Genomic DNA, 24,750 nt, shown 5'->3' on the forward strand with positions numbered 1-24,750 from the left:
CACTAGACCCCTAACTAAAAGCAGTATAAAAAAGTACTTACTTTACAAATGACAAAAATAATTCAAGTACCCCTTCTAACTAAAGAGAAACTAAGATGTTTATTGTCTAAATTTCCCTAAGGGAGGGTGCTGTTTACAGCACTCCGAATGGCCTACTGTAGAAGACACAAGGGTTCTTTGCAAGCCCCAACACACTGCCTGCTGTCACTTATACTACAGCCAGTCTCTCTGGTTTATTCTCATCTAACTCCTTTGTTTTGCTCCAATTTTCACCTTTCCCTAGGGAAAAAAAAAACTTAACACTAATACTAAAGTGTAAGATTAAAATTCTTTATGACAATAATACCAGCAAAACTTTCTAATGTAAATTTACTAAATAAAAACAAGCTTTTTGTCTTCCAGCTTATAAACCCAAAAACAGTTTATCAAGTTATCAATTTTCTAAAAACTCTTCACTCATCTCTACCCTTAACACATGATTCTAAACTTTCCTGTTTTGCTCAGTGTCATGCAAGAACACCCTGCTTCAGTACCTTGTTGCTGCTGAAGTAAAAAGCAACTGATAGTGTTTTAACATAAAAATGATAAGCCCAGGTTAATACTCAAGTACCTATACATCTGCAGAATAAATAATCAATCCGTGAACTTTGTTTTTTCTGTGCTGCAAACTGAAACAGTAAACCTTAGTACCTTATGCAAATATACCCAGGGCCCTGAACACACTAGAGAATAAACATCCATCAGCTACACTATCACAGGAAAATTAACCTGAATCGTGTTGGTTTATAAACAATTATCAGCATCCATCCTTCTATCACGTAACTAATAATATCCTAATCCACCAAGAATAACTTTATGAAAACGAAGAACTTGTATGCCTGTCAACATTAAATATGAAAAAATGATGCCAAAGGGGCTGATGGGACCCAAATATAGGAAAAATAGTGGACAAATAAATAATACAGCATCAGAATATTCATTTGTTATGTATGGGGAGGAGCTCTGAACTGTTGGAATGTCCACTTTCAGATGACTGAGAGGCAAAAGCATGGTAATGACGGGGATCACATTATCTGACATTAAGAATCAAGAGCTCTTATCTATTTTCTTTAAGGAACTGATCTGAAAGCCTTTTTTGAAACATGAATGAACCCCTTTTTCTGTGACTCAAGATTAACGAGTGATATTTTTAAAGTTGAAATGCTGAGAGCCGTGATTAGAAGAAGTGCATCAATCCCGAGTTCTCGTCCACGGATATGATTCACTCCTCCTGACACGCTCAAGAATGGGTACGTAAAAAATCTTGAGCTCTCTTAATGGTAGAAATGGCTCACTCCCGAGCACTGACTGATGGAGATGGATCAAGCCATGATCTGATTGGTGGAGAGGGAACTTGCCAGGCGAGTTCCTACCTTGCCAACCAACAAAGTCTCCATCTCCTGAATGGAAGAGAGGAAGAAATGCTTCATTAATGCCAAGTTGGATGATAAAAGATCTCAAGCTTATTTCAAATAACTTTGTCAAATGGATTTTCTATGGTGAGGATAAATGTGTCAAGACATATTTCTTTTTATTTCAAAAGTATCTCATGGGTTGTTCAATAGACTCAAAAGTGTATTATCATCATAAAATGAGAAACACTAAAAGAAGCTATATGAACAAAGAGCACACTGGACGAAATTTTGGAGGGAAAGTACACATGCATGCTTGTAAAATAAATGTGTGAGTTTCACGTATAAAATGCATTACGAGTCTGTTCATGTGATGTAATGTCATAAGTATGTACATATGTCATGTATGAAAGATGAGTCTATGGGAAAATACATATACATGAGATGTATTCAATACTGTACAGTATATGCATAACAATAACACATGAATAAGTGTACATATGGTGTATAAACACAAACATACATACATGTGTGCTAACATATACTGTATACAGCATGTACTTGAGTTTAACAACAACAAAACTTACATACACACAAACACTGTGAATGTATATACATTTACATGTGAGTAAACAAAACCACTTGCACATGTAAGAATGAACTCAAGTGTACACGTAGTGAGTATATTTAAGTAAATTGTACACATGTATAGAAACAGACTGTACTATGTGTACAATGTAAGTCATTACTTCACTTACACATTAAGTGTATAATGAATACAGTATACGAATCAATAAGTACACCATACAAATATCTGTCTTTCTACCTAAAATCATATTCTCTGTGGGTACATATAACATACAAGTATATACATACCAATACTTTCAATGTGTAGATAAATGTTTGCAAGTATATCAAATTCAGTGTAGAGCACACATATATACGAATACACTGTGTATGTAATTGTAGACGTATTTAGTCAACTGGTGTGTGTGTGTGTGTGTGTACTATGAACACAAATTTGGCCATTTAGTTAAAATAATGATTGTCCCTTTTCAACCCCAGGCAACCAAATCTTTAATGAAGGATGAAAATAAAAAATAAACAGAACATGAGACATAATTAACTGTATGATATCAACACTTGAAGCCAAATAGCCAACAGATTGACCAGCACTTATCATATCTCTTTCAGTCTTGTCTGATTCTATCCCTGGCTCACTTTATAATAGAACAACAGCCTTTGCCCACTCTTGTATGAGAGTATTGTATCCAATCCTTTCTCTTTAATTCTATAGGAGTAACCAAAATATCAACAATTACTGCACATTCTGACAAAATAGCTAACAATATGGACCAAAGCCTGACAATGAAGTAAAACTTTCAGTGTGAGTTTCGCTAACACACCCTCAAATCATAAAATACATCAAGACTTCAATCAGCAAATACTGGAAGGGCATCACATGATATGACAATGTGGCCTTTTAGATTTTGAAGTATTCCATCAGTAATCACAACTATACTGCAACAGTTATATATCAAAACTTGGTTATTAAAATTATACATGTGAAAACTAATATATTAAGAGAGTAAATTACACTGAAAACTAATACAGTATATTAAAGAGTAAATTACTTAACTCTGTATCAAAAATACAGTATATTAAAGACTAAATTACTTAACTCTGTATCAAAAGTATAAAAAGTTGCATGAGAATCTTCCAATGGCTCTAAATTTTCAAGGCATAAAACAAATAATCATACTTCTAGAGTACCACAATGCAGGTTCTGTTGCAATCATGATGCTTATAAAATTCCATAACTCCCAGCTTTTTTGTTAATCTAAAGTCTTAGCATATTCACTACTACTAATACCTCCACAAATACACATTTTTTTTACAAATAAAAAGTTTTTTTACAACTGTCAGGATACAAGCAATCACAGAAGTTCTGTGAACCACCAATACAAAATTCCAACACTATGAAAACCACAAAGAATAACGCTGTTAGAACCTATTCACAACACTTCTAACTAAGGACCAAAGAAAAACAAACGGTCTTCATTCCCTCATGTCGAGCATTTGCAACTGCCTTCACAGCTAGAGATTCAAGTTCAGTGGAAAAAAAGATTGTATACACTGTAGCCTGCATGCTGTAATGCAATTGCTCAGGCTCAATCTACTTACGTGTCTAGATTACGGCAGCAGGTCAAAAATACCTTTATGTAAAGAAAAGACACTTACTTATCTGTTGGCTTACTCAATAACAAGGTTATTCTAGAACGTGAACAAACAGCAATGGTGATAAGCAATCTACATTTCCAATTGTAAAAAAACTTAACCAAAAAGGACTTTTATGGTACTGAAACTATGCACTGTTCTCATACAGTCTTTACCAACCAAAACAACAAACTATCTTGGTTACAGTGCTGCACATATGCTGGTGATGTTCAAGCTCTAAACCAAAGGAAAGTTAGGCCGAGTGTGTAGGAATGAATACTTCAACTCACTTCCCACCCCTGACTTTGTGCTCACAATCACTAAAATAGTATCCATGTAGCTTACCAGATCCAGTTACAAATACCTTATGCATACAAGCATGCACTCTCATGCAGGAATAAGCTAAACATTCTCCTTCAAAAGAGCATAATGTTGTGAGGTTACTATATATATATATATATGTGGTCATGTCGAATAACTTAATGTCTGTACCTCCAAAGGGACATTTGACACACATGAAACTTTTTAAGGGGCAAAGTCAATACAAACACTATTTAAGGGTTTTGAAGGGCTTTCCCCCTTGGGCAAAGGCAGTTGGCTTTCAATTATGAAGCTGCCAGGTTAACACACAATGGACTCTATAAACAGTAACGATAATAATAATGTGAGTTATGGGAAATGGTAGTCAATATTTTGTACCCTTACTTGTACAAGAAAATGAATAAAAGTCCAATTATCATGAGTACTCTGCTGTGCAGAAGATTAGTGTGAAATGAGGAAAAAGGGGATGAATTGTTCAAGTTCATGAGTTTCTTTATTCATGTTTATCAACTTAAAAACAATCACAGACAGTACATCTATTCCACTGTCATGACAGACGTAACATAAATAGTACAAGTTAATGTCATAAAAGTATGAGAATTTACAAGGATTCCAAGATCATGTTTTTCAGTGAACAAAAAGAGTAGGTTTTAAACAATATCCAACTACTGGCTGAAGGTCAAAAGTGCAATAACTTCCATCATAAGACAGTCCAAAAGCTACAATTCAAATATAAGAACTGTTCAACCACACTCTAAATAACTTTATGGACTTAAAAGGAAATATTCTAACACCTACTTGAGTATCACTGTCCAAAAAAGTGTTGAATTGAAACTTTCTTCTCTATTTAAAATTACTAGTCATACTATGCCAAGAACATTTCACTTGAAAAGATGCTCCATAAATCATAGTTCTCTGCAAAAATGAAAGACAGGCTCTCCTACTGATCCTAACAGAACTGCCTGCATAACAAGATTTTTAACAGATTAAGCGACCATCTATGTCAAAATCAACTGAAGAATACCTCCAATCTTATTTGTGACCCTCTATACCACAAAAATAGAGAATGTAAATTACGGTATCAGACACTGATACAGCATAAGATCTAATACATCATCCATATTTACAAGTGACAGCTCAAAAAGTTACTTCACAGAATTTACATCTATGGACACTACACAACTATCAAAGTGAATCAGAAGATACAGATATCCCATTTAAATGCTTACTAAAACTATGTAATTTCTATTTCATTATTGTTTACAATTAAGGAAAGGCTTAGCTAGTGCACTGTCTTATAAAGGGATAGTTATGAGCTCTATAGGTACAGGTACCACCAATCTAGATATGATTGCAGCCAGCCCCAAACTGTAAAATGCTGGTCTTTAAGCATTATATTAGTATTTAGGCCCTCTTACAGCAGTCTGAAAAATTACTTTTGACATAAATGACACCATACTCTGCCACATAGATGCACTTTTCAAGCACAGGGCATTATTGGATTCTACTTTCTAGGCCGTAAGACTTTAGGGAAAAACCAAAAAATGTTCAAGCTTTGATGAAGTTACAAAGCAAATGATAGTAAAAGCATCTAAAATCTGCACTTTTACCCAAAGAAAACTCTTGTGAGAAACCAAAATAATGATAAAAAAATAAGCAGTTTTTGAACTGCTTCAGGAATAACTTCACTGTACCACTGTCAATGTTATGAACATCGCAGTACCACAATGACAACACCTTCATGCAATGGTTAAGTTTAGAGACATTGTACTGTACACAAACCAAAAGCTATAAATGAATAAACAATGATGAAGGAAAATGATGTACGAAAAAGACTGGCAGCAGAAGAGTTAAGTGAAAAGCAGCAAAAAGGAAAAAATTAATTAAATGAACAACTTTCTATTAATTAGGGTCAAGAATTATTCTGTCTTATACTCACCCTGGCGTGTTGGGTCCATGCTATTGGGCATTATCGGTTGTCCTGGGGGCTGAAATTATAAGCACAAATATAAATCAAACTGTGTCATGTTCACTACCAACACACCATGAAAGTCAGAATTTACAATCTTTAAGCAATGCAAAATTCTATATTCCTGGATAAACTTAAAAATTATGTTAAACAATAGAATGGGTAAAAATGCTGAAATGTAACTTTTCATATCATCTGTTCCTCTCTGAAAAGGCAGATTTTTAATGCATGGATCTTATCTTGTTTTCTTTTATTTTCTTATTCGTAATACTGTATCAGCATTTCTTCTTTTAAATATTTTAGAATTAATCCATTTTCTATTTGAGCCACGTGACATTCAGTCATCCTTTTTATTAGATCTTCACTTTTCTTTTAAATATCTTCAACATCAGCTTCTTCACTAAACACCTACAATCAAAAACCACTTTTCACGAGGATTCCACATCCAATTTTACTCTTTAATGTACAGCAAAATCTGCATGGCAGCATATTACTTGATACTCATGGATCCAGATAACCTCCGAACTTTATGGCAAAATTTCTTAGAATATATCCTGTACATGACAGAAGGAAAAAACTTTCAAAAGTCCACCTGAGAGACGTATGTTCAATTTCAAATTGTATAAGCATACAATATTATAACTATACCATATCATTATACTGATTTACATACCCCGTTGAAGTCACTTGGCATCTGAGGCATCCTAACTCCTGGCCGGGGACCTCCTGGATAACGTGGTGACATGAATGGCTGTGGGAAGAAAGCAGAACCATTTATTAGCACGGGAAATCTGCAAGATGATTTTTTAGAAAAAATACAACCAATACACCCAAAATAGATACATTTTAATAAACATCTTCAGCCTCTTTTACATCAACAGAGGCCTAAGGAATTCAGCCTAGAGTATGTAACAAACCAGTTCTGCTGGTGAGCTTAAGCTCCTCCTTTACCAAATTATTTCTCTGTGTTCCATGCAGAGGTCTTGTAAATGAATCTGAAAAAGAACCCTGAAGTAACTGATTTCCTGTCAAAATTTTCTTCCACCATGAAAAAAAAACTTACTACCTGTACAGTACTCTGAACTGCACAAACATCTAAATACTGTAATATTTGAATACAGAACTCTCTACAGATACGTCAACATCCCATTTATGTTGTACAAGCAAAACAGTCGTCTTGCGTCGTTTGGTTTGCTTTGTCTTCTTAGGAGAACTTCCACTAAGAATCCTCAGACAGATAATATAAAAGTAAAAATGCAATAATCCTGACAAATATTCCAAGTGCTTCTTAGCAATGTCTCTTTTCAATAAAAGCAAGTTTCTATTACCACAAATATTTAAAAAAAAAAAAAAAAAAAAATGTGAACAAGTTGCTCTTTTTATTCTTTAACTTTGGAACCCTCCCATCTTTTATGGACAGTTTATCAACAAAACTTATTCAAGATTGCTCTTAAACATTAGTGGTTATCAGAATCGTCACTGCTATTTATAGCAGATGGGCCATTTCTTTATACATCCACAATACTGTCTGTGAGCTAAATTATGCAAAAACATATTTTTCATTTAATTTCTTTGAAGGACAGCCATGGCTCTATGGACAGTCCAACATTCAGATCTGGCCAAAGAAAGTTACAATTTTAGGTGGATGCATACAGATTCTTAATAATCTTATATGCTAAATTTATTGCACACTGTCTGTGATGAAAGCACAAATACTGTTTTCATACGAAAGCTGATTAACTTGATTACATACAGCAACAAAACCTATACCTAATGGAGAAATGTATAAAACAGTATGGATTGCATGTGAACCTTTGATTTACTGCATGCTGTTTATGATGTTCAAGAGTCTACACATAATTGTTAGATAAATGTTACTTATGGCTACTATGTTGGACCTTACAGATTGTCCATAGAGAAGGAATTACATTCATCATTTATTTAATCTCAAACCCAGTGCTTCAACCTATTTATGCATCACACTTGAAACTATATGTCTTTCCTCAATGAAAAAAAGATCATGTGGCTCAGGTAGGTTGGCAAATGCACAACATTCCCTTAGTTCCTCATCAGTTAACTGAATCACACTGTGTCTCTACTGAATGGTTCATAGTCTCCAAGATTTTTACAACCATTCATGACTACCATGTGACAGTTACAATGCTCCTTTTTTACCTTCATTCCCCTTTATTATTTTTTTTTCCTTATGCTGGACAATAATTTCGATGACATTAACATGATTTTAAGTGAAACCTCTGTTTAGTATTGTGAACAGCTCTAGAAGTATACTTCCCTGGACTGACTAGCATAAGCTTGCACCAGCCCCTACCTACTGCCACAAAATACTCCAGCACCATTTTCAGCTGCTAGTAATGTACTAGCCTTTCGAATGTACCCCTGCCAAGTCTGTGTATCACTTTTTGATAAAGAGTGTCAGCATTTACGAAGGACCCTGACAGTCTTCGTCCTTTGACTGGAGGAAATGAATCCCGGCTCATCCCATGGTTCAAAACAGATGGCAATTTTTGTTAACTTTCTCCTGCAGGAAACCAATCTTCTTAAGGTGAAAAGCAGGTGCCATGGTTAGGGGATCAGTCTCATATCGAACCCACTGGGACTGAGACAATATTCTTGAGTCTGTATGCTTTTGGCAACATGCTTTTTATCAGACATTTAGGAAGGCTCCTATGCCTGCCAGTCTTTGTCCTCTTACCTGGAGGGAATGACTGCCAGCCCACCTCACCTTTAATCCACATTAGCTCTTCTTTTTACATTCTTTCTTTACAGGAAACACCAGGTCTGCATTGCATTTTGCTCAGTTTCTTCAGGGAGTCTTAAACTGTAAGAAAAATTTATTCCGTGCTCTCAAGAGCCAAATAAATAAATAGAGTGAATGACTTCAAATTCCAGATATCCTCCAATAAACTTTCGATAGAAATACGGCATCCCTATCAAGCCAAGTCAGGGTCTCCTTCAAGCCTGGTAATATATTTTGTGCAATCAATTTATAAGGTCAAGATAGTTCTCTTATTGAATTTTTGGTTCATATATTATATTTGAGTCTCCTATTCAGACACTTTGTCTAATCAAGATATGCTGACTGCTTGATGCCAGTTTCATCAAAAGACCCTTCAGGAATTAGGATCCCATGCAACTTTTTTATTTGCCTTTATTCTCTATGCTTTTTGCAGCCATCAAAACTTCAGGGCCCTGATGGAATGGAATACAGTATAAAATTTAGGCCAAAGACCAAGCACTTGGACCTATGAGGTCATTCAGTGCTGAAGGGGAAAATTGGGAGTAGAAAGGTTTGAAAGGCGTAGCAGGAGGAAAACCTCGCAGTTGCACTATGAAAAGATTTTTAGGAGATGATGGAAAGTCAGATGAAAGAAAGAGAATTTGAATGATTGTGCAGTAAAAGGAATGAAAGGGGTTGCAGCTAAGAGCCAAAGGGACGCTACAAAGAACCTTTAGTAATGCCTACAGTACACAGTGAAAGGTGCACTGACGGCATTATCCCTCTATGGGGTTCAGGGCCTTGGTGTCCTTACCTTCCTTCTCTGGAAAACTAATCTTCCTTGATCAAGATTAGATGATATAGTGTTTTTCACTCCTAACACCATGGGAAATTAAGTGTTTTCATTAGTGGCTCAGGAGATTGTTATTTCATGACATTGAGTCTGAGTTATCATGTCTTGGCTTCTTGCCATTTGTATAGTCTGACATCTGTTAAACTTTTTAAAAGGACAGTGTACATGTCTGGCTTTCTTATCCTTTATTCTATTCCTCCTGTTTCTAAAGAAAGTTCCAGCTCAAATCTTCACTCCTGTTTTGCTCCATTATTTCTTCAGGTCCTTTTCATCGGTCAAAGTATCAACAGTAACAAGTGTGCTTCCCTCCTAAGTTGGTATTCTGTTGAAGGTAAAGTAATGGGTTTATGACAAACCAACATAATAAAACCTAAGAAAAAAATCTTTAATATAAACCCATCACTTCAACCAAAGTCCAGTACTCCTGTCAACACTTTTTTTCCACCTGGATCACACTACAAAGAGAGTGATTCACAAGCTATCACGGACCTAGGGAAATGACAAGCACGAGCATCAGGATTTCCTTTTTTCTTCATCATGTGGAAGCTGTGCCAGGGATTCATGGGTGACACACAAATAGGCCACTTCAAAGAAATAGGTTTGTGTTGAGAAATAAATTTTCTTCATAAGAAAATATTTCTTACTGATTCATTTAGCTGATTAGCTTTAATAGAGGGTAGACAGAGAATGGTTACTTAAATCTCATGGGTCAAGTAAACATATATTGGCATAATCTTCTGCTTGTATTTTTATCATGCTTTGCATAATTAATCAAATTTTACTGTAGAGATAGTGGGGATTCATCATTTTCAGCTTATCACAATGTATCTGGGCACAATTTAAACGCATCAGTATCAAAGTCCTTCATTAGGGACAGACTGAATCGTTTAATGCTCAGCCAAATGCCGATCCATATATTCAATATTTATATTTATAGTCTACTATTGATAGTACAATTCCTTTATACAAAAAAAATAGGTTGTATGACATAATTTTCTAATTAGTTAGATTTAAAGCTTCAACTGTGTGAAGAGTTTAGCTTTAAAGGGAAAACATTGACACAAACAGTAGTAGTCAAGTACTGACTAAACAACATAGACACATACCATGATGAGTTTTAGAATGAGAAACTTTATGTTTGTAAAATGACAATCTAAAATACTACAGAGTCTTGTCATTTCAGCAAATCTACTATTCCAACAGACTCTGAGTGAACCTTGCACAAATAATTCCATTATGAACAATAACATAAGTTCAGTAATGCCTTAATAATTCAAACCAAAAAATACTGTACCTTGTTTATCTCATGACCACTAGCTTACATTATTTCTCAAGTCAGAAGCTAGTACTTGAGAAAAAGCCATAAATCTGCTCAAGTGTTTTGATAAAAAAAACTGCTTAACATGATCTCTCAACTGTAAGCACCACATGCATCATCAAACTTTTAACAGTAAAATCACTACTTGAACAAAGCCAGCAGCCTGCAGACCGACATACAAAACTCCATTCAAAATCTTAAGCAAGAACAGAAACAAACTAAAAATTACCCAGACGACAACAGCAGCTTTAGCATTAAAACTTTTTTTAATCTCTTGTTCAGACTTTTCACAAGAGGCATCATGTATAGTTTTAGGAAAATCCCAATACTACATGAAAGTAAAAGATATACTTGTGGGTCCAGTGGTTAGAAAGAGATTGGTGAGTTATACAGTTTATGCACTACAACCCCACTGCTTGTAAGTTACCTTATTTCCAAGCGTGAATAGTAATTGCAAGCATAACACGTAGGACAAATGGCTTCCCAGTACAATCACCACTCACTTTTTTGTTACAATGAAATAAGCATTTCATTTTACTATGTCTAATAGGCATTAAATCATAAGGAAAATACAGTAAAAGGTTTTACATTCTATGGACATGTAGTTATCATAAAAAAAAAAGTTCACTGCAACTACAATTTTGTTTATTTTCCCTTTAGATCAAATGTAATTCCCAGAATATTAAAATAAAACCTACACTGCATCAACACATAAGAGGCTTTGCCATTGACAAAACAATAAATTTTTTGCATTTTCTGTACTTTATGGTACCAAATATAAAATTATAAATGTATCCACAAGTAAACCATACCCCTCAAATTACATTTGAAGCAGTTACTCAACAACCAAACGAAATCATATCACTGACAAAACAAAATGCAATATGCTTTATACATTAACCTTTTAGACTTATAACTTGCTACCTAGTAAACTTGTTTTTTCTACGGTCAGTTACTCTGAAAAATTATGAGATAGGCTGCAATGAGAACATCAAAATTTACTTTTAAATCAAGTCATTTACAGAAATGGAATGAACTAAAGGCCTGTCCTACCAAGTGACAAAACAGAAATGCTTTTTCTTCCCTATAAAAAATTATCAGCCATATTATAAGCTCTACCATAAGACTTAAACATTTAAAAAGCAATTTTACTCTCTTTTAACCTTGCATTAATGAAACCAAGGATTACATGATTTTAGTGCAAAATGAGGTTATGAAATAAGCATGGGCAGCAATAGCAACAGCATCAACTGCAGGGAAAACTTCAACTGTACATTCTAACATATAAATCTTAAAGCAAAGCTTAAAGCCAGTTTTCTTCAAGGATATTACATATCTTCAAAGCACACAACACTAACACAAAAAAAATTTTGGATGATACACCTTATGATTTGAAATTTTAATGGTTATCAATTCTCATCTCAATACTTAAAAGCCCACCATAATGGTCAATAAAATATGTTGACTAAACAAAAAATCCAGTTAATGTCCCCAGTTCTTTAATATCACTTCTGCCATACCAACTTGGTATCTGAAAGATTAAGTCTTGTCATTAGCCTTTTTCAATTAGCCTGTAAAATTCTTCAAAGAAAATCATTCATAAGTCTTTTGAAACTTTCTTTCACTGTTCTGGACTGAACTTCTATTTCATCCATAATTTAGTTTTTGTTTAAAACCTGGCTCAAATTCAGCTCTATCCCAAGCCTTATTATTGATATACATTATTTGGGCATTATTCACAGGCATTACTTGACAATGCCATCAGCAATTTCTTATATGAAAAATAAGAACAAAAAATCAAACACTAATAAATCCTGTACTGCTTTACTCCGAATTCCTTAAATCCTTTTATCTGACTTTTTCCAACAAAGAAGAGTCAGCCTGACATAAGGAATCAAAACCATCTACTCCAAAAACCAGAAACCAAAATGGCCTAGCGATTTGAAAAATTCTGTGAATGTCTACATCTTGACTGCATTGTAAAAGAGGAAGAAACAATGAAACCACAGATGTGCCATACAAAAAAATTAGGAGCCATCTCTATCCATAGAAAAATAGAAAATAAACTCTTAAAGCAGGAATATGATAATGTAGATCAAAATACTAATGAGGTGACTAAAATAAAACTGACATAAACTTTTCACACAATGTATGAAAGGGATGTCACTGATGTATAGTGCCGAGTCTCTGTTGATCTAGTAATGAGTCAGCTATCCAACTTGTGGTCCATTTAGAACTCACGGAAAACTGATAACAAAAAGAGTGAAGATTCACAACTCACTATTTAATTCCTGTTTATTATGTGTGATAGTATGAACACACTGCAGAAATATTTGTACAGTAAAGTACTTCCTTACAGTAAAGATCAAATGGCTTGGGTGGTAGTGGTGGCAGCGTGTGATATTTGCTTGGAATGGCTTGAAACTGATTCATCATAAAAACTGTCAGCCCAAATGTGCCCTCACCCACGATCTGATGTGCTATGATCATATTTCAGCATCCAGTATAATGAAACCCTAAACAATCTGCAACTCCAGGGAAGTTGTGGTCACGAATAACATAGCAGGATGCAACATGTCAAAACAAAATGTTCCACACATTTATCGTTTCACACCTCACTACGAACAAAGTTAATGGACACAACTTGACCAGCACAATAAAACAAAAGTATAACGAAAGCACTCTGCTATTCCTGTGTATTGTAACTGAAATAAAATGTATGCATAAAATAAAAACCTTTTGTTATTCACACCTTGTGCAAACATTCACCACATATATTTACACTACAACAGGCATTATTATTAGCTTTCAAGAAAGCATTCTATCATCCCTGCACTATATTCAGCTCTTCAGACTATTTACCAAATGTTTTTCAATTTATATGTCTAAGCACTCTACTTGGTATGTCATGTGCAGCTTAACAAATGCAACAATTAAATGCAATGCATTTCTTTTGGAAAACAATTTTCCCAGTACAAATGCAGTATATCCTTATAATTTAAAGTATTCCCTGTGTTATGTACTGTTACACACTACAAGCAACACTGTCAGTTTTCATTCATGCAAAAATCATCTCTAAGAATAAAAATACAAAGGCAAGTTAATAACTTTGAGATTGCTCTCATGAGTTAATTTTTTGCTACATTTAAGAGAGCTGTGAAATTCAACTCTAAAAAAACCATACACCAATTCCATAAACTGTACTGTAATTCTTTGCGTTTCAAATCTAACTTATAAAAAAATTGTAAACAATCAAATCGATTCACTTTTTTCAATTGTTGTGTCCCACTTTTTTTAATTACAAAAGAGACTAAATGACTCTTCTCTTTATATATCGTTATGTCACATCCAGTGCCAACCCACTTCTACAACAATGAAAACATTAACAAAAAACTTTCATGAAAGAAAAAAATTCTTTCGTAAGTATATGAATAAATAAAAAACAAAAACTGAACTATTATATATATGTGTACAATTAAATGATACTTGAATTAAGCAACCATATTTCTGTTCTTTTTATGACAATTATCTGTAAGTTCCCAACTGAAAGGTCACCTACTCCTGCTGGGGAAGTGAGAGCACTATGGGCAATTTCAGTGTGACTGTGTATTGGTAAATGATTCATGCGAACTACATGAAATAAAACCTTACCTGCGGATTCATGTGCATAGGACTGCCCCCGGGCCCTCCTGGGCCCCCTGGACCCCCAGGGGGGTGAGGGGAAGCCTGGGAGGGGGTATTGGGGCCTGGGGATGGTCGCATGCCCGGAGTCTGCAAGTGATAAGCGCCTGTCATCCCACCGTCAAACCTCTCGATCACCAATATTCTTATTCAAAATTCTTATTATCCACAATGAGTACACAGTACAGTACTGCATAATCCCTCACTCTTCTAGACTGTGTCAGTGAAAGCTCTACTCATAATGGTAGTGGTACAGCAATCATTCACAGAGAGATAAAGAGCAGTAGTATCAAACAACTTTAAGCTACCCATTCCATGTGTTGCTCAGTTCAAGGTTTCCAAAACATGAGAGGGAGACTTCAATTTTCTAAAGCTCCTTACACAGTACTTCATTACTATCAAAAGTAAGGAAAATTTCATTTTGCATTCGCGTCGTCAGTATCTGCACATTTTGGCGAGATTCAAAACTTACAGTACTGCAACCCTACAGCAAATGTGATTGACCACTAACTAAAGAGTAGCAGTAATGAATTCCACACCAAAATACACAATACTAAGGAAACCACTAAACTCAAAATAAAATTTTCTTCACCTGTCTATCTCTACATATGAGTGAGGAAGGTCATGCTTCTGTAGCAGTATCGTAGGAGTTGACAGACGCGCACTAAAGGATTGATTATAACAAGTTCTTTGAAGACAGGGAGGAGGCTAGTGCTGGCCTCCACAACTACAGAAGCATCTAGCATAGTGTGCAGCAGCTGAGGCGTGCTGTGACGTGAGTAGGAGCAGCAGCAGCAGTGGCAGCAGCAGTAGCAGCAGCTGAGGCAGCGGCAGCAGCATCGTCATCATCATCAGCAACAGTAGTAGCAGTAGCAGGACTCAGCCCGTCACTGTAGCACTGCGGGTGACCCTCATGCAAAGTGGACATGACAGGCGGTCATCATGCGTCCAGGCCGACCGACCATCCCCTGCCCTGTGTGCCCCAAACGTGGCTGTGCCGCCACTTCGCCCTTTCACCATGTAAGACCACATCAACACCCACCAAACACCACAGTCATCAAAAAGGAGAAAACAAAAACTCATCCCCAAGATTTCATGAGACAGTAAGGTAAGTCTGATCAAAATTTTGCAAGGTACGATGAGGAAAAATAAAAAATAAATAAATAAAAACAAGAAAAGTGTGCATGGGTCCACCACAGAATAGTGAATCAATTTTCTCTAGGTCATGAGACAGTGATAAATGAGAATATAAATGTGCTTTTTCAGTGGGTGGATATGAGAGTAGAGCCCACGGTGCGAACGATAGAATATACAGTACGAGATATGTACATATCTGATATACATTTACACTGGTAACTGAAAATCATGCATGAACTCACCACAGAAAATGGAACACGAGTGCGAAAATAAGACAGAGGAAATAGAAAAAACGCACGGCCGAGCGATGGCGACGGCAGCAAAAAATGGAAAAAAAAAAAGTGGAGAAACGGAAGAACACTCTCGAAGGCTACTGTACTTGGGAAGCTTTCTCGGGCAATGGAGTAGGAGCATTCTACAATACTTCTACTGGCTCAGGCTGAGAGCATGTATTTCTACACAGCTCGTAAAATTTAACTTCTACTAGCATACATTGTATATGATTAGAAAACTAGATGTGAACTACTAAAGAATAGAAATAACCAAAAATTCTACTAAACTAACAATTAGTTAGAATGCTAAAAGACTACCTTTCACAGGAGCTTTGATAACTTATCAAAATGACCACCTACAACTAAGAGTGACTATAATAATAGTAACAAGTATAATAATAATAATAATTATCTTAGTTATCAGTTTTAATCATAAAAAGTAACCTATTAAATAAATCAATTTTCAACTTGTTTACCTTAATATTTAAACTGTGTATGTGAACAGTAAGAGAGAACAGCAATGATACAGCATATTGAAAATGTATTTCTTTTGTTATGATGTCACACCAACTATAATTTATATATAATGTACGTAAAAAATTAACCTTAGCACTGCATAACACATTACTATATATCATAATCTGAACTCTCTCTCTGTCTCCTTTTCTCAACTAGAAGCAGAGAGATTAGATAAATGTGTCCCTACAGTTCGGAAGTTTTTAAAAAAATTAATAAAAAAGGATGGTATCCTTAAATATAAAATAGCACATATACACATGATTGAAAATGGGCATGAATTTTGAATGAAAATTTGAGGGTAGGATATGAAAAAATCCAAAAAGAAAAACAGAAAAGGCACGAAGAAAAAATTATTGTCCATTTCGATGAGACATACTGTGACAGACCATTCTTCCAAACTTTCCAATTTCAGAGATGAAATACTTCTAATGCAGCAAATATTCACATATCTAAATTCTGCACTTCTTCCTCTCCACAACATTTTTCCTATACACCACATTCAAAATATGTCCTTAAACACTTTTTTTTAGTGTGCAAAACAGCAGCAATCATCAAAATTGATCCTGTGCATCATAACACTGTCCCAACTAATGGTAAAACTAACCCTCTAAAAACAAGGTGATTTTAAAGCAAATGCTAATTGAAAATCTTTACTTGAGAGGATGTAAGTGTATGCATGAATTAAACAAACTTATTTGTTAATATTAATAATCAAATGAAAATCATCTTTAACAGAAAAATTTAAAGAAATCTACTTCACCAAATCTGTATGCTGCAGACATGTTCAACATCAAGATCTCAGGAAATGAATGACTCAACAACATTCAATAACTGACACAAGACAAGTTGTGTGGATATTACACAAGACAAGTTGTGTGAATAAAAAATCTTTCAATTTTCAATGTCTAAATATTATATGTTCAGAAATAAGTGTCTATACAAACATTCATGTCAATATAACTATAAAACTGTCCTTCACAAAACATTCAACAATCAAATATGGCGCTGTTATTGCTGACAAAAAAAAAAAAAAAAAAAAAAAAAACTGAAAGTACTCAAATAGGAACTGGACTAAAATTTAAGAAAGTAGAAGACTCAAGAATTAAAACCAATGACTTTATTTAAAAAAACCTTATTACCAAAGCTAGCACCCTACAATATCCAGAACTCCTGGAGAAGCAACAGAATAAGATACAAAATTTCAAATAAGAAAAAATGGACAACAAAGGTATGATGACGAAAAAACATGATGATGATGATGATGATAATACTGACAAAACAATTATATCTATGAATACATTTGGCCTTCAAATTATCAAACAATGACCATGACATCTTCCAATCTATAGTCACTGCAATGATAACTTGAGGAACCTAGAGACAATGCGTCCACTTACCGGAAAGAAGCCTGGAGGCATGGGGCCACCTGGACCCATGCCATCACTTGGGGGCATCTGCCCCAGCGGGGAGGGAGCTGGTCCCGCATTCTGTAAACAAAACAACAAATATTATACTGACAATTCTATACCAAGGCAATTAAAAGCTCATAGAAATCTTACAGCTTGCACAACTCCAAGAGCATGTGCAATAACTAAAAGGTACATACTTGCTGAGGGACATGCTAAGAGGACAACATACAATATATATTTTCCACATAGGAATCGTATTCTAAAATGTCACTTCACTATCATGGTTATTTATAAATCAACTGTGCACTTGGCTATAATCACATTATAAGCAGCCCATCATAAAATGACCTTTCACAACTATACCAGCAGGCTTGAAACACAAGCCAGAGGGTTCCATATAGCCTTTACTTTTAACATTTCCAGCATGTGGTGTTTGCGCTTCCATACCTAACTGGAGGCACCAAAGGTTGGAGATGGGGAGCTCTCTTTGCGACTTGGTTTCCTTGATTTCACCGAACCTTAAGAAAGTGAACACGCAAAAGCTATTTTCATTAATAAATTTATTTCTGCAAGAAGCAGTGCCAAAAGCATTCCTTGGTTCCATCAGGTCTTACCCACCTAGAATTTTGGAGGAGAAAATAAAAAAAAAAATCTAAATGTGACCTATACCTTGGGAATGTCAACTGCAATCTATGAAATGCTGTTCCGACATTTTACCCACTAAACCTCTGGCAGCATTTAAGGAAAGAAACCATATACAGAACTGAATACTTGAAATCACAGAGTGTAACTCACCCCAGACAACTAGCTGTGGTTTCACAGTGAATGAATGCACGTAATCCCCAAACGGTCCAAGGAGTTGACTAAATTGCTTGGTTTAAAAAAAATGGTATGCAAGTAAAAATCTATGTTGTTATTAAATCAATATTGGCAAAACTTTATTGTTCAACACTGGCTACATAAGAGGTATGTAAAAAATTAAAAACGCAACGCTCACAGAAAAGTAATTAATGAATGAAACTCCCGAAGAAAGGAGTCAAATACCGATTTCTTTACTTTAGTATCCCGTTTAAATCAACCATGTTCGTTTTCTTCAATGAACAAAATGTGCTTCCATTTTCTTTGATGCACGGGATAACTATGAATGAAATCGTAGTGGCTGCCAACCGGGCCAGAGCAGAGGACAGACAACGAATGGTTCCTAACAACACTTTTAGAATTAAAGTGGTTAAGAACGATGGCAGCTCTATGGAACAAAACACTGCCTTACTTTGCTTACTCTAATTGAAAGACAGCCATTTTTTCTCGCGTTTTACTTCTCTCATTACAGGGCGAACAACTAAAAATGGAACATCTTCCATACAAATACCTAACGCACACTTGTGTTCTTTAAAAAGAGAAACAACAATAACCCAGTAACAACAAAACCATGACATCTAGCAAAAAAAAAAAAATCTAGTTTATTTTTCAGATGATTACAGATATACTGAAAGACTGTGTACAAATGTTTTTAATGACATCCACTGAAGGCTAATTTATGAACAACACACGTGTCTATGTATATGTATGTATATGAATATGTGTATATATACATATATATATATATCCACATTAAATAAAGAATATATTATATATATAAAATCTCGAGAGAGAGAGAGAGAGAGAGAGAGAGAGAGAGAGAGAGAGAGAGAGAGAGAGAGAGAGAGAGAGAGAGAGAGAGAGAGAAATATCTCAAACTATATTAAATAATGTGCCTACAGAACTTGCAAAACACAAGCAAGAACAATACAGATTTGAATTTCAAGAGCCCTGAAAAAAAATCAACTAACATTAAACATTTGTACTTGTACCAAGTGATTATTAAAGGAGACAGACACTCAGTCATTATTTCGAAAGACAAATGTCTCTGTCCGTCTTTTATCAAGAGAGGCTTGATGAATATACTCCAATGTTTGTAACACTGAGCCACTGATTTGGTAAACTGATATTAGTTCTAATATTACCATAATTGCAGGCGTATAAGACGCACCATCGAATAAGACGCACGCCTCTTATACAAGGATATTTTGTGGCAAAAACAATTTCAGTATGTTTCATCATACATTTTTACTAAAAGATATTTTAGTGATTTTATATGGGCAAATGTATGATTCTATTCTAGCTTATATCTGACGTTATAAAAAGTGCCTTTTTGTTTTCAGCCAAGGGTTTGAACTCTGTATGAAAGTTACTGTAAATAAACAAACATTACTTTAAGGGAAACCGTACCAAACTCTTACCTCCCCTAAGGTCAGCTGTATAGTTGTTTATGTGTGTGTTACCGCGACTGCCCACCAGGGCGGCGCTTTGATTTTGTTTACATCCACTCATTGCAAATGGCTGACAAGCGGATGAATGGCTTTTTGTCTAGCGATTAAATAAAATGTTTCCAGAGGTAAAAATAGTTCTTATATAATGTCAGACATACCAGGTGTGAGCGTGCATGCTTGGAAGAGGTAGAGTGAGATGATGTGAGCTTCCCTTATAGGCTAACTGCCGACGTTATCGTAAGCAATTTTTCGAAAGTTTGTGATAACAGCGTAATAATTCGGCTTGTTTCCAATATTTTATTATTAGTAACACAATTTACTGTAAAATTAGGCTTGTTTTTAAATATTTTATTATTAGCAATATTTTTTTGTACCAACCTAGTAAGCTCGCCGTACTCTAGGCCTAACCTAGCCTACGGCGCTCGGTCTCCCATCCGTAACACGGCCGCAGAGCGGTTTTTTGATACATTTAAAACTAAAAAAAAAGTGCGTCTAATACGCCGACAAATACGGTAGTTGTTGTAGTTGCGAATGCTTTTAGAAATCATCATAACGTGTCTATAATTTCTTATAAACGAAGGGTCCTCTCTCTGAATTTTATGAAAATTACCAATGCTATTCGTATGACTACTTGCATGTATACGCCTACATAAAATAGTGGATTTTTAAGCAAAGTGAGAGTGGTATTCTCACTGCTGTTTACCCCCGACTTCATCTTTCATTTACAATTAAGATGTATTTTCATTCTGAAGCCATCCATCCTTCCAGCCTGCTGAAAGCCATTACTACTGCTGTTTTATAAAGTCGTCATCAACAAAACGCAATTGGCACCCAAATTTTAAAACGCTACTAATTTCTCCGCAACATCCCAAAGTTTCCACTACACCAAGCGCAACACCCTTGCCCACGTCTTGTCAATGTACTTGGCATGTGCGCCCTGCATGTATATGTGGGGGCGTGAGCGCCCTTCGGGGATTCCCTCTCCCAACCCCTCCCCCCTTATATACTGACAAGGGGTGAACACAGATTACGGGGTGGCAGGCATATGAGAGATGGGGGCAGGGTATTAAGAGAGATAGGGACAGGGGAGAGTAAGGGAAAGCACAGGTTCGTTGGCATGGCACACTGACCGAGACATCAGGTGGAAGTTGGCATGCACAGGGGAGGGGGGTGCTAAGCACCATAGGAACCCATGGACATTTTGAGAGGGGGAGGGGGGTAAGGGGGCACAAGGAAGGCACGCTAAAAATACCCCCTTGGCTAGGGTTGGTGGTGCCAGAGGTGTGTGTGGTGGTACTACAGATGCCCCGGGCATATTTATATTTTTCTTCTGACGAGGGGCTCAATCGCACAGCAAGTTACTTTGTGAGCATTTGTTGACGAAGCAACTGCGGCCTTTAAGTTATGGCACCAATGAAGAGAAAATGAATACTTTCAACTACATACAAGGGCACTTTCGTTACCAATTCAAAAATGAGGACCAAATAAAAGACACGGATCACGCACGAATTTAGGCCACACACCGAATTCCCAAACACTACTGCATTGCTATCACTTAAAATTTGAATGAAAGCAAATTAGCGACGCTGTGTGTGTGTGTATGTGTAATATCCCCGATGAAAAAAACCCGTCATGAATATGTATGGATAACTGCTGTTAGCATATGCGTGAAGTTGAATGCAAGTACTTATTTAAGGCGATAAATCAATCACATGTCTACGCTTCATATTATATATATACTGTTTATAATGCACACCGTGATATAGAATTATCTGTAGCCCTTAGTGTTGAGTGAACAAAACGGCAGCATAGCTTTACTGTCTTGTGTAAATAACGACATATAAATAAAAAAAAAATCCTGCTCAAACTCTATGTAAAAGTAGGTAATATTCATAAACGCCATTTCTACCTGAGCATGGGCAACTGGGACATGCAAATTGTTTACTTGCGATTACACTTGCGATTACTCACAACACGAAGAGCTAAAAACTTTAACGAAAAGGTCAACATTTCATGGGTGTATACTGTACTTACAACCACAAACACTGAGCGTATGTGTGGTGTTGTCATATATAATGAACGGGGCAACATGAACATTCATGTGTGAATAACAAAAAACAACAGCAACAACAACATCAACATAATAATAATAATAATAATAATAATAATAATAATAATAATAATAATAATAACACTCTTGACCGATATTAGCGTGCAAGAGAAACGAGTCATAAGAAAAACTGAGAAAACTCAGTAATAATAATAAATAATAATAATAATAACAGCAACAAATCCTGAATATCTGAACTTAATCAACACGTCAGTCAAGAGGTACTCTTTACTAAAGCTAACACGTACACGTACACACACACACACACACATACACGCCTTTCCCCTCGCCTGCTACCAATTACGTATTTCAATTCATAACGGCCGTATTAATAGCATAACATCCTTGGCTCGCTGATACGAAGAACGCGGCGCGCGGCTGTGGCACCCGCCCGCCATTCTTGGCACGCTTCTTTGTTATCACACCTGATTAGCCATGGAAACGCCTGATCACTTCATCCGTTGCATTCGTTTGGGGCGACGTGAATTTCCACAGTACAGGAATGAATAATAATAATAATAATAATAATAATAATAATAATATAGTATCAATAATAATAATAATAATGTTTCTGTTTAATAATTACAGCATCTGTGGAACTGCTTTTATACGTCTTTCAATTATACTATTATCACTGCGAAATATAAATAATAATAATAATAATATGCGCTAATAATAATAATAATAATAATAAGTCCAACTATCACATATATGGATCCTCTTCGCAATAATGATAATAATAATAAACTGATTATAGTAATGTTTTTATGAGAATCATTTCCCTGACCTTGATTCGACAATCAAGTTGTCCATCTCACTGCTCTGCGGGCAAATTTTCATATACAAACTGAAATAATACCCAATCTGTTTATTTTCCTGCAATTACTTAAAAAATATATAATTGGACATAAATACGAGAACTTTTTTTTTACAACCAAATGAATCTAATTAGTTGCCTTATGCGAGGGTGAGAATTATTTTGTAATTGTTTTGTATTTCCCAGTTGTCCTACTTCATTCCCCGTCTTTTCTTTAAGCTTTTGTACCTTCCGAAGTCAGCAATTTTTCTTCTTCCCAGCTTGTTCCCATTTTTATAAGGGGTCGCCGTGATGCCTTCTTTTTGAAGTCAGCAATCAGGATCGAAAGTGTTTACGACGCAATCAACGCGAAAAGAATTTTGGGCAAATAACCCAAGATCTTAAAGCAGAGAGTTATAACTCGCAATCGCAACAATACCAGATAAAATTAATCTAAAATAAACAATGCGAGACCATAAACCATTCAAGACACGGATTCCGTAAAACTCACTCAGAAATTAACCGAAATTCCTCTCCTGAATGAGCAGGCGCATCAACATCCACGCCAAGAGCAAGCAAGAAAATGACAGTTTTGGACGAAGCAATGCGGAAACGCAATTCCTGAGAATGCATACGCACACGCAAGGGGGTTTGTCACCACGCGCAATGACAGCGCTTGCGGGCCAAACCTGACAAGTCTCCCGTTTACGTAATCACGGGAGGATGGTGTTTATACGGTCCAAGTGCTGGCAGAAGTAATGTAGGTCCGAGAGAGCCCGTTCTGCGCCGTAACCAAATATCAAGAAAATATGACAGCAAAAATGAAAAAAAAAATCCTTCGTAAACAGTGACATAGAGATGTCTATTTACTTTCCTTCGTAAACAGTGACATAGAGATGTCTATTTACTTATTTACTGCTTTCTCTACCCACCAACCCCACCAGAGAAAACATCAGATCCGGAATTCTCGTGATGCTTACGTTTCTCCTGTTGAAGCACACACACACCCACCCCCCTGTTTAAGAAGCTGCTTTTCATCCTGACTACTAAGTTTGCATTAAGATACGGCGAGAATAACAATCACATGCCGCAATAAAAACAAACAGGACGCTGAACGTTCAGTAAGAAAAACTGATGTCAAATTATATTTCCTTTTGATGCAGAGATGAAGGAAAATGCCATGTCTCTACTGGTCTCGTACTGTTATAGATACGATATATACAAATGTATACCGATCTCGCGTTATCATAGATACACATACGTACAAAAAGTTTTGTGTGTGTGTGTGTGACGGTGAATCCTGCCGCTTTATCTAAAAGATTTAACGAGGCTCGTAACAAATGCAATGATAGCGTGAAACATCCGCTGATAAAAAATAAAAATCACAATATTCCAAATAAAGTCAATCCCGGGGGGAGGGTAAAAAAAAAACTGTTATCCTCTAAGCCCCGAGAGAGAGAGAGAGAGAGAGAGAGAGAGAGAGAGAGAGAGAGAGAGAGAGAGAGAGAGAGAGAGAGTGGTTGGCAAAAGGCGCGAGAGTGCTCGTGCTATAGTGACAGAGGGTGAACTAACAACCCGACACGCCCTAACAACCACCGCTGATACAAACTGACAAATTGTGCCACACCGCCACATCACTCTCCTGGGGAGGAGGAAGAGGAGGAGGAGGAGGATGTAAAAATGGGTGTTTATTATTAATATTCCAAGGGAT

At 36.0% G+C, this 24,750-nt stretch overlaps 1 protein-coding gene across 30 annotated transcripts in view; it reads right to left on the minus strand.

Moving 5' to 3' along the window:
- Positions 1-24,750, minus strand: part of Ssdp (Sequence-specific single-stranded DNA-binding protein) — a 306,140-nt gene that overhangs the window by 48,831 nt on the left and 232,559 nt on the right. For 12 of the 30 annotated variants that reach the window (XR_010850587.1, XM_067089637.1, XM_067089276.1 and 9 more), the window contains 4 exons: positions 17,813-17,902; positions 6,572-6,649; positions 5,869-5,917; positions 1,413-1,439 (listed from right to left, as the gene is read on the minus strand). Coding sequence is in view for 28 of the 30 variants with exons in the window: in XM_067089637.1 (XP_066945738.1) it covers positions 1,413-1,439; positions 5,869-5,917; positions 6,572-6,649; positions 17,813-17,902 (244 nt within the window). In the remaining 2 variants the exon portion in view is untranslated. Of the gene's footprint in view, positions 1-1,412; positions 1,440-5,868; positions 5,918-6,571; positions 6,650-14,457; positions 14,578-17,812; positions 17,903-24,750 lie in introns of all 30 variants that reach the window. The other 18 variants (XR_010850483.1, XM_067087545.1, XM_067088255.1 and 15 more) reach the window with 3 other exon arrangements.

The sequence above is a fragment of the Macrobrachium rosenbergii genome, chromosome 1, assembly GCF_040412425.1.
Source record: "Macrobrachium rosenbergii isolate ZJJX-2024 chromosome 1, ASM4041242v1, whole genome shotgun sequence".
NCBI lineage: Eukaryota > Metazoa > Arthropoda > Malacostraca > Decapoda > Palaemonidae > Macrobrachium > Macrobrachium rosenbergii.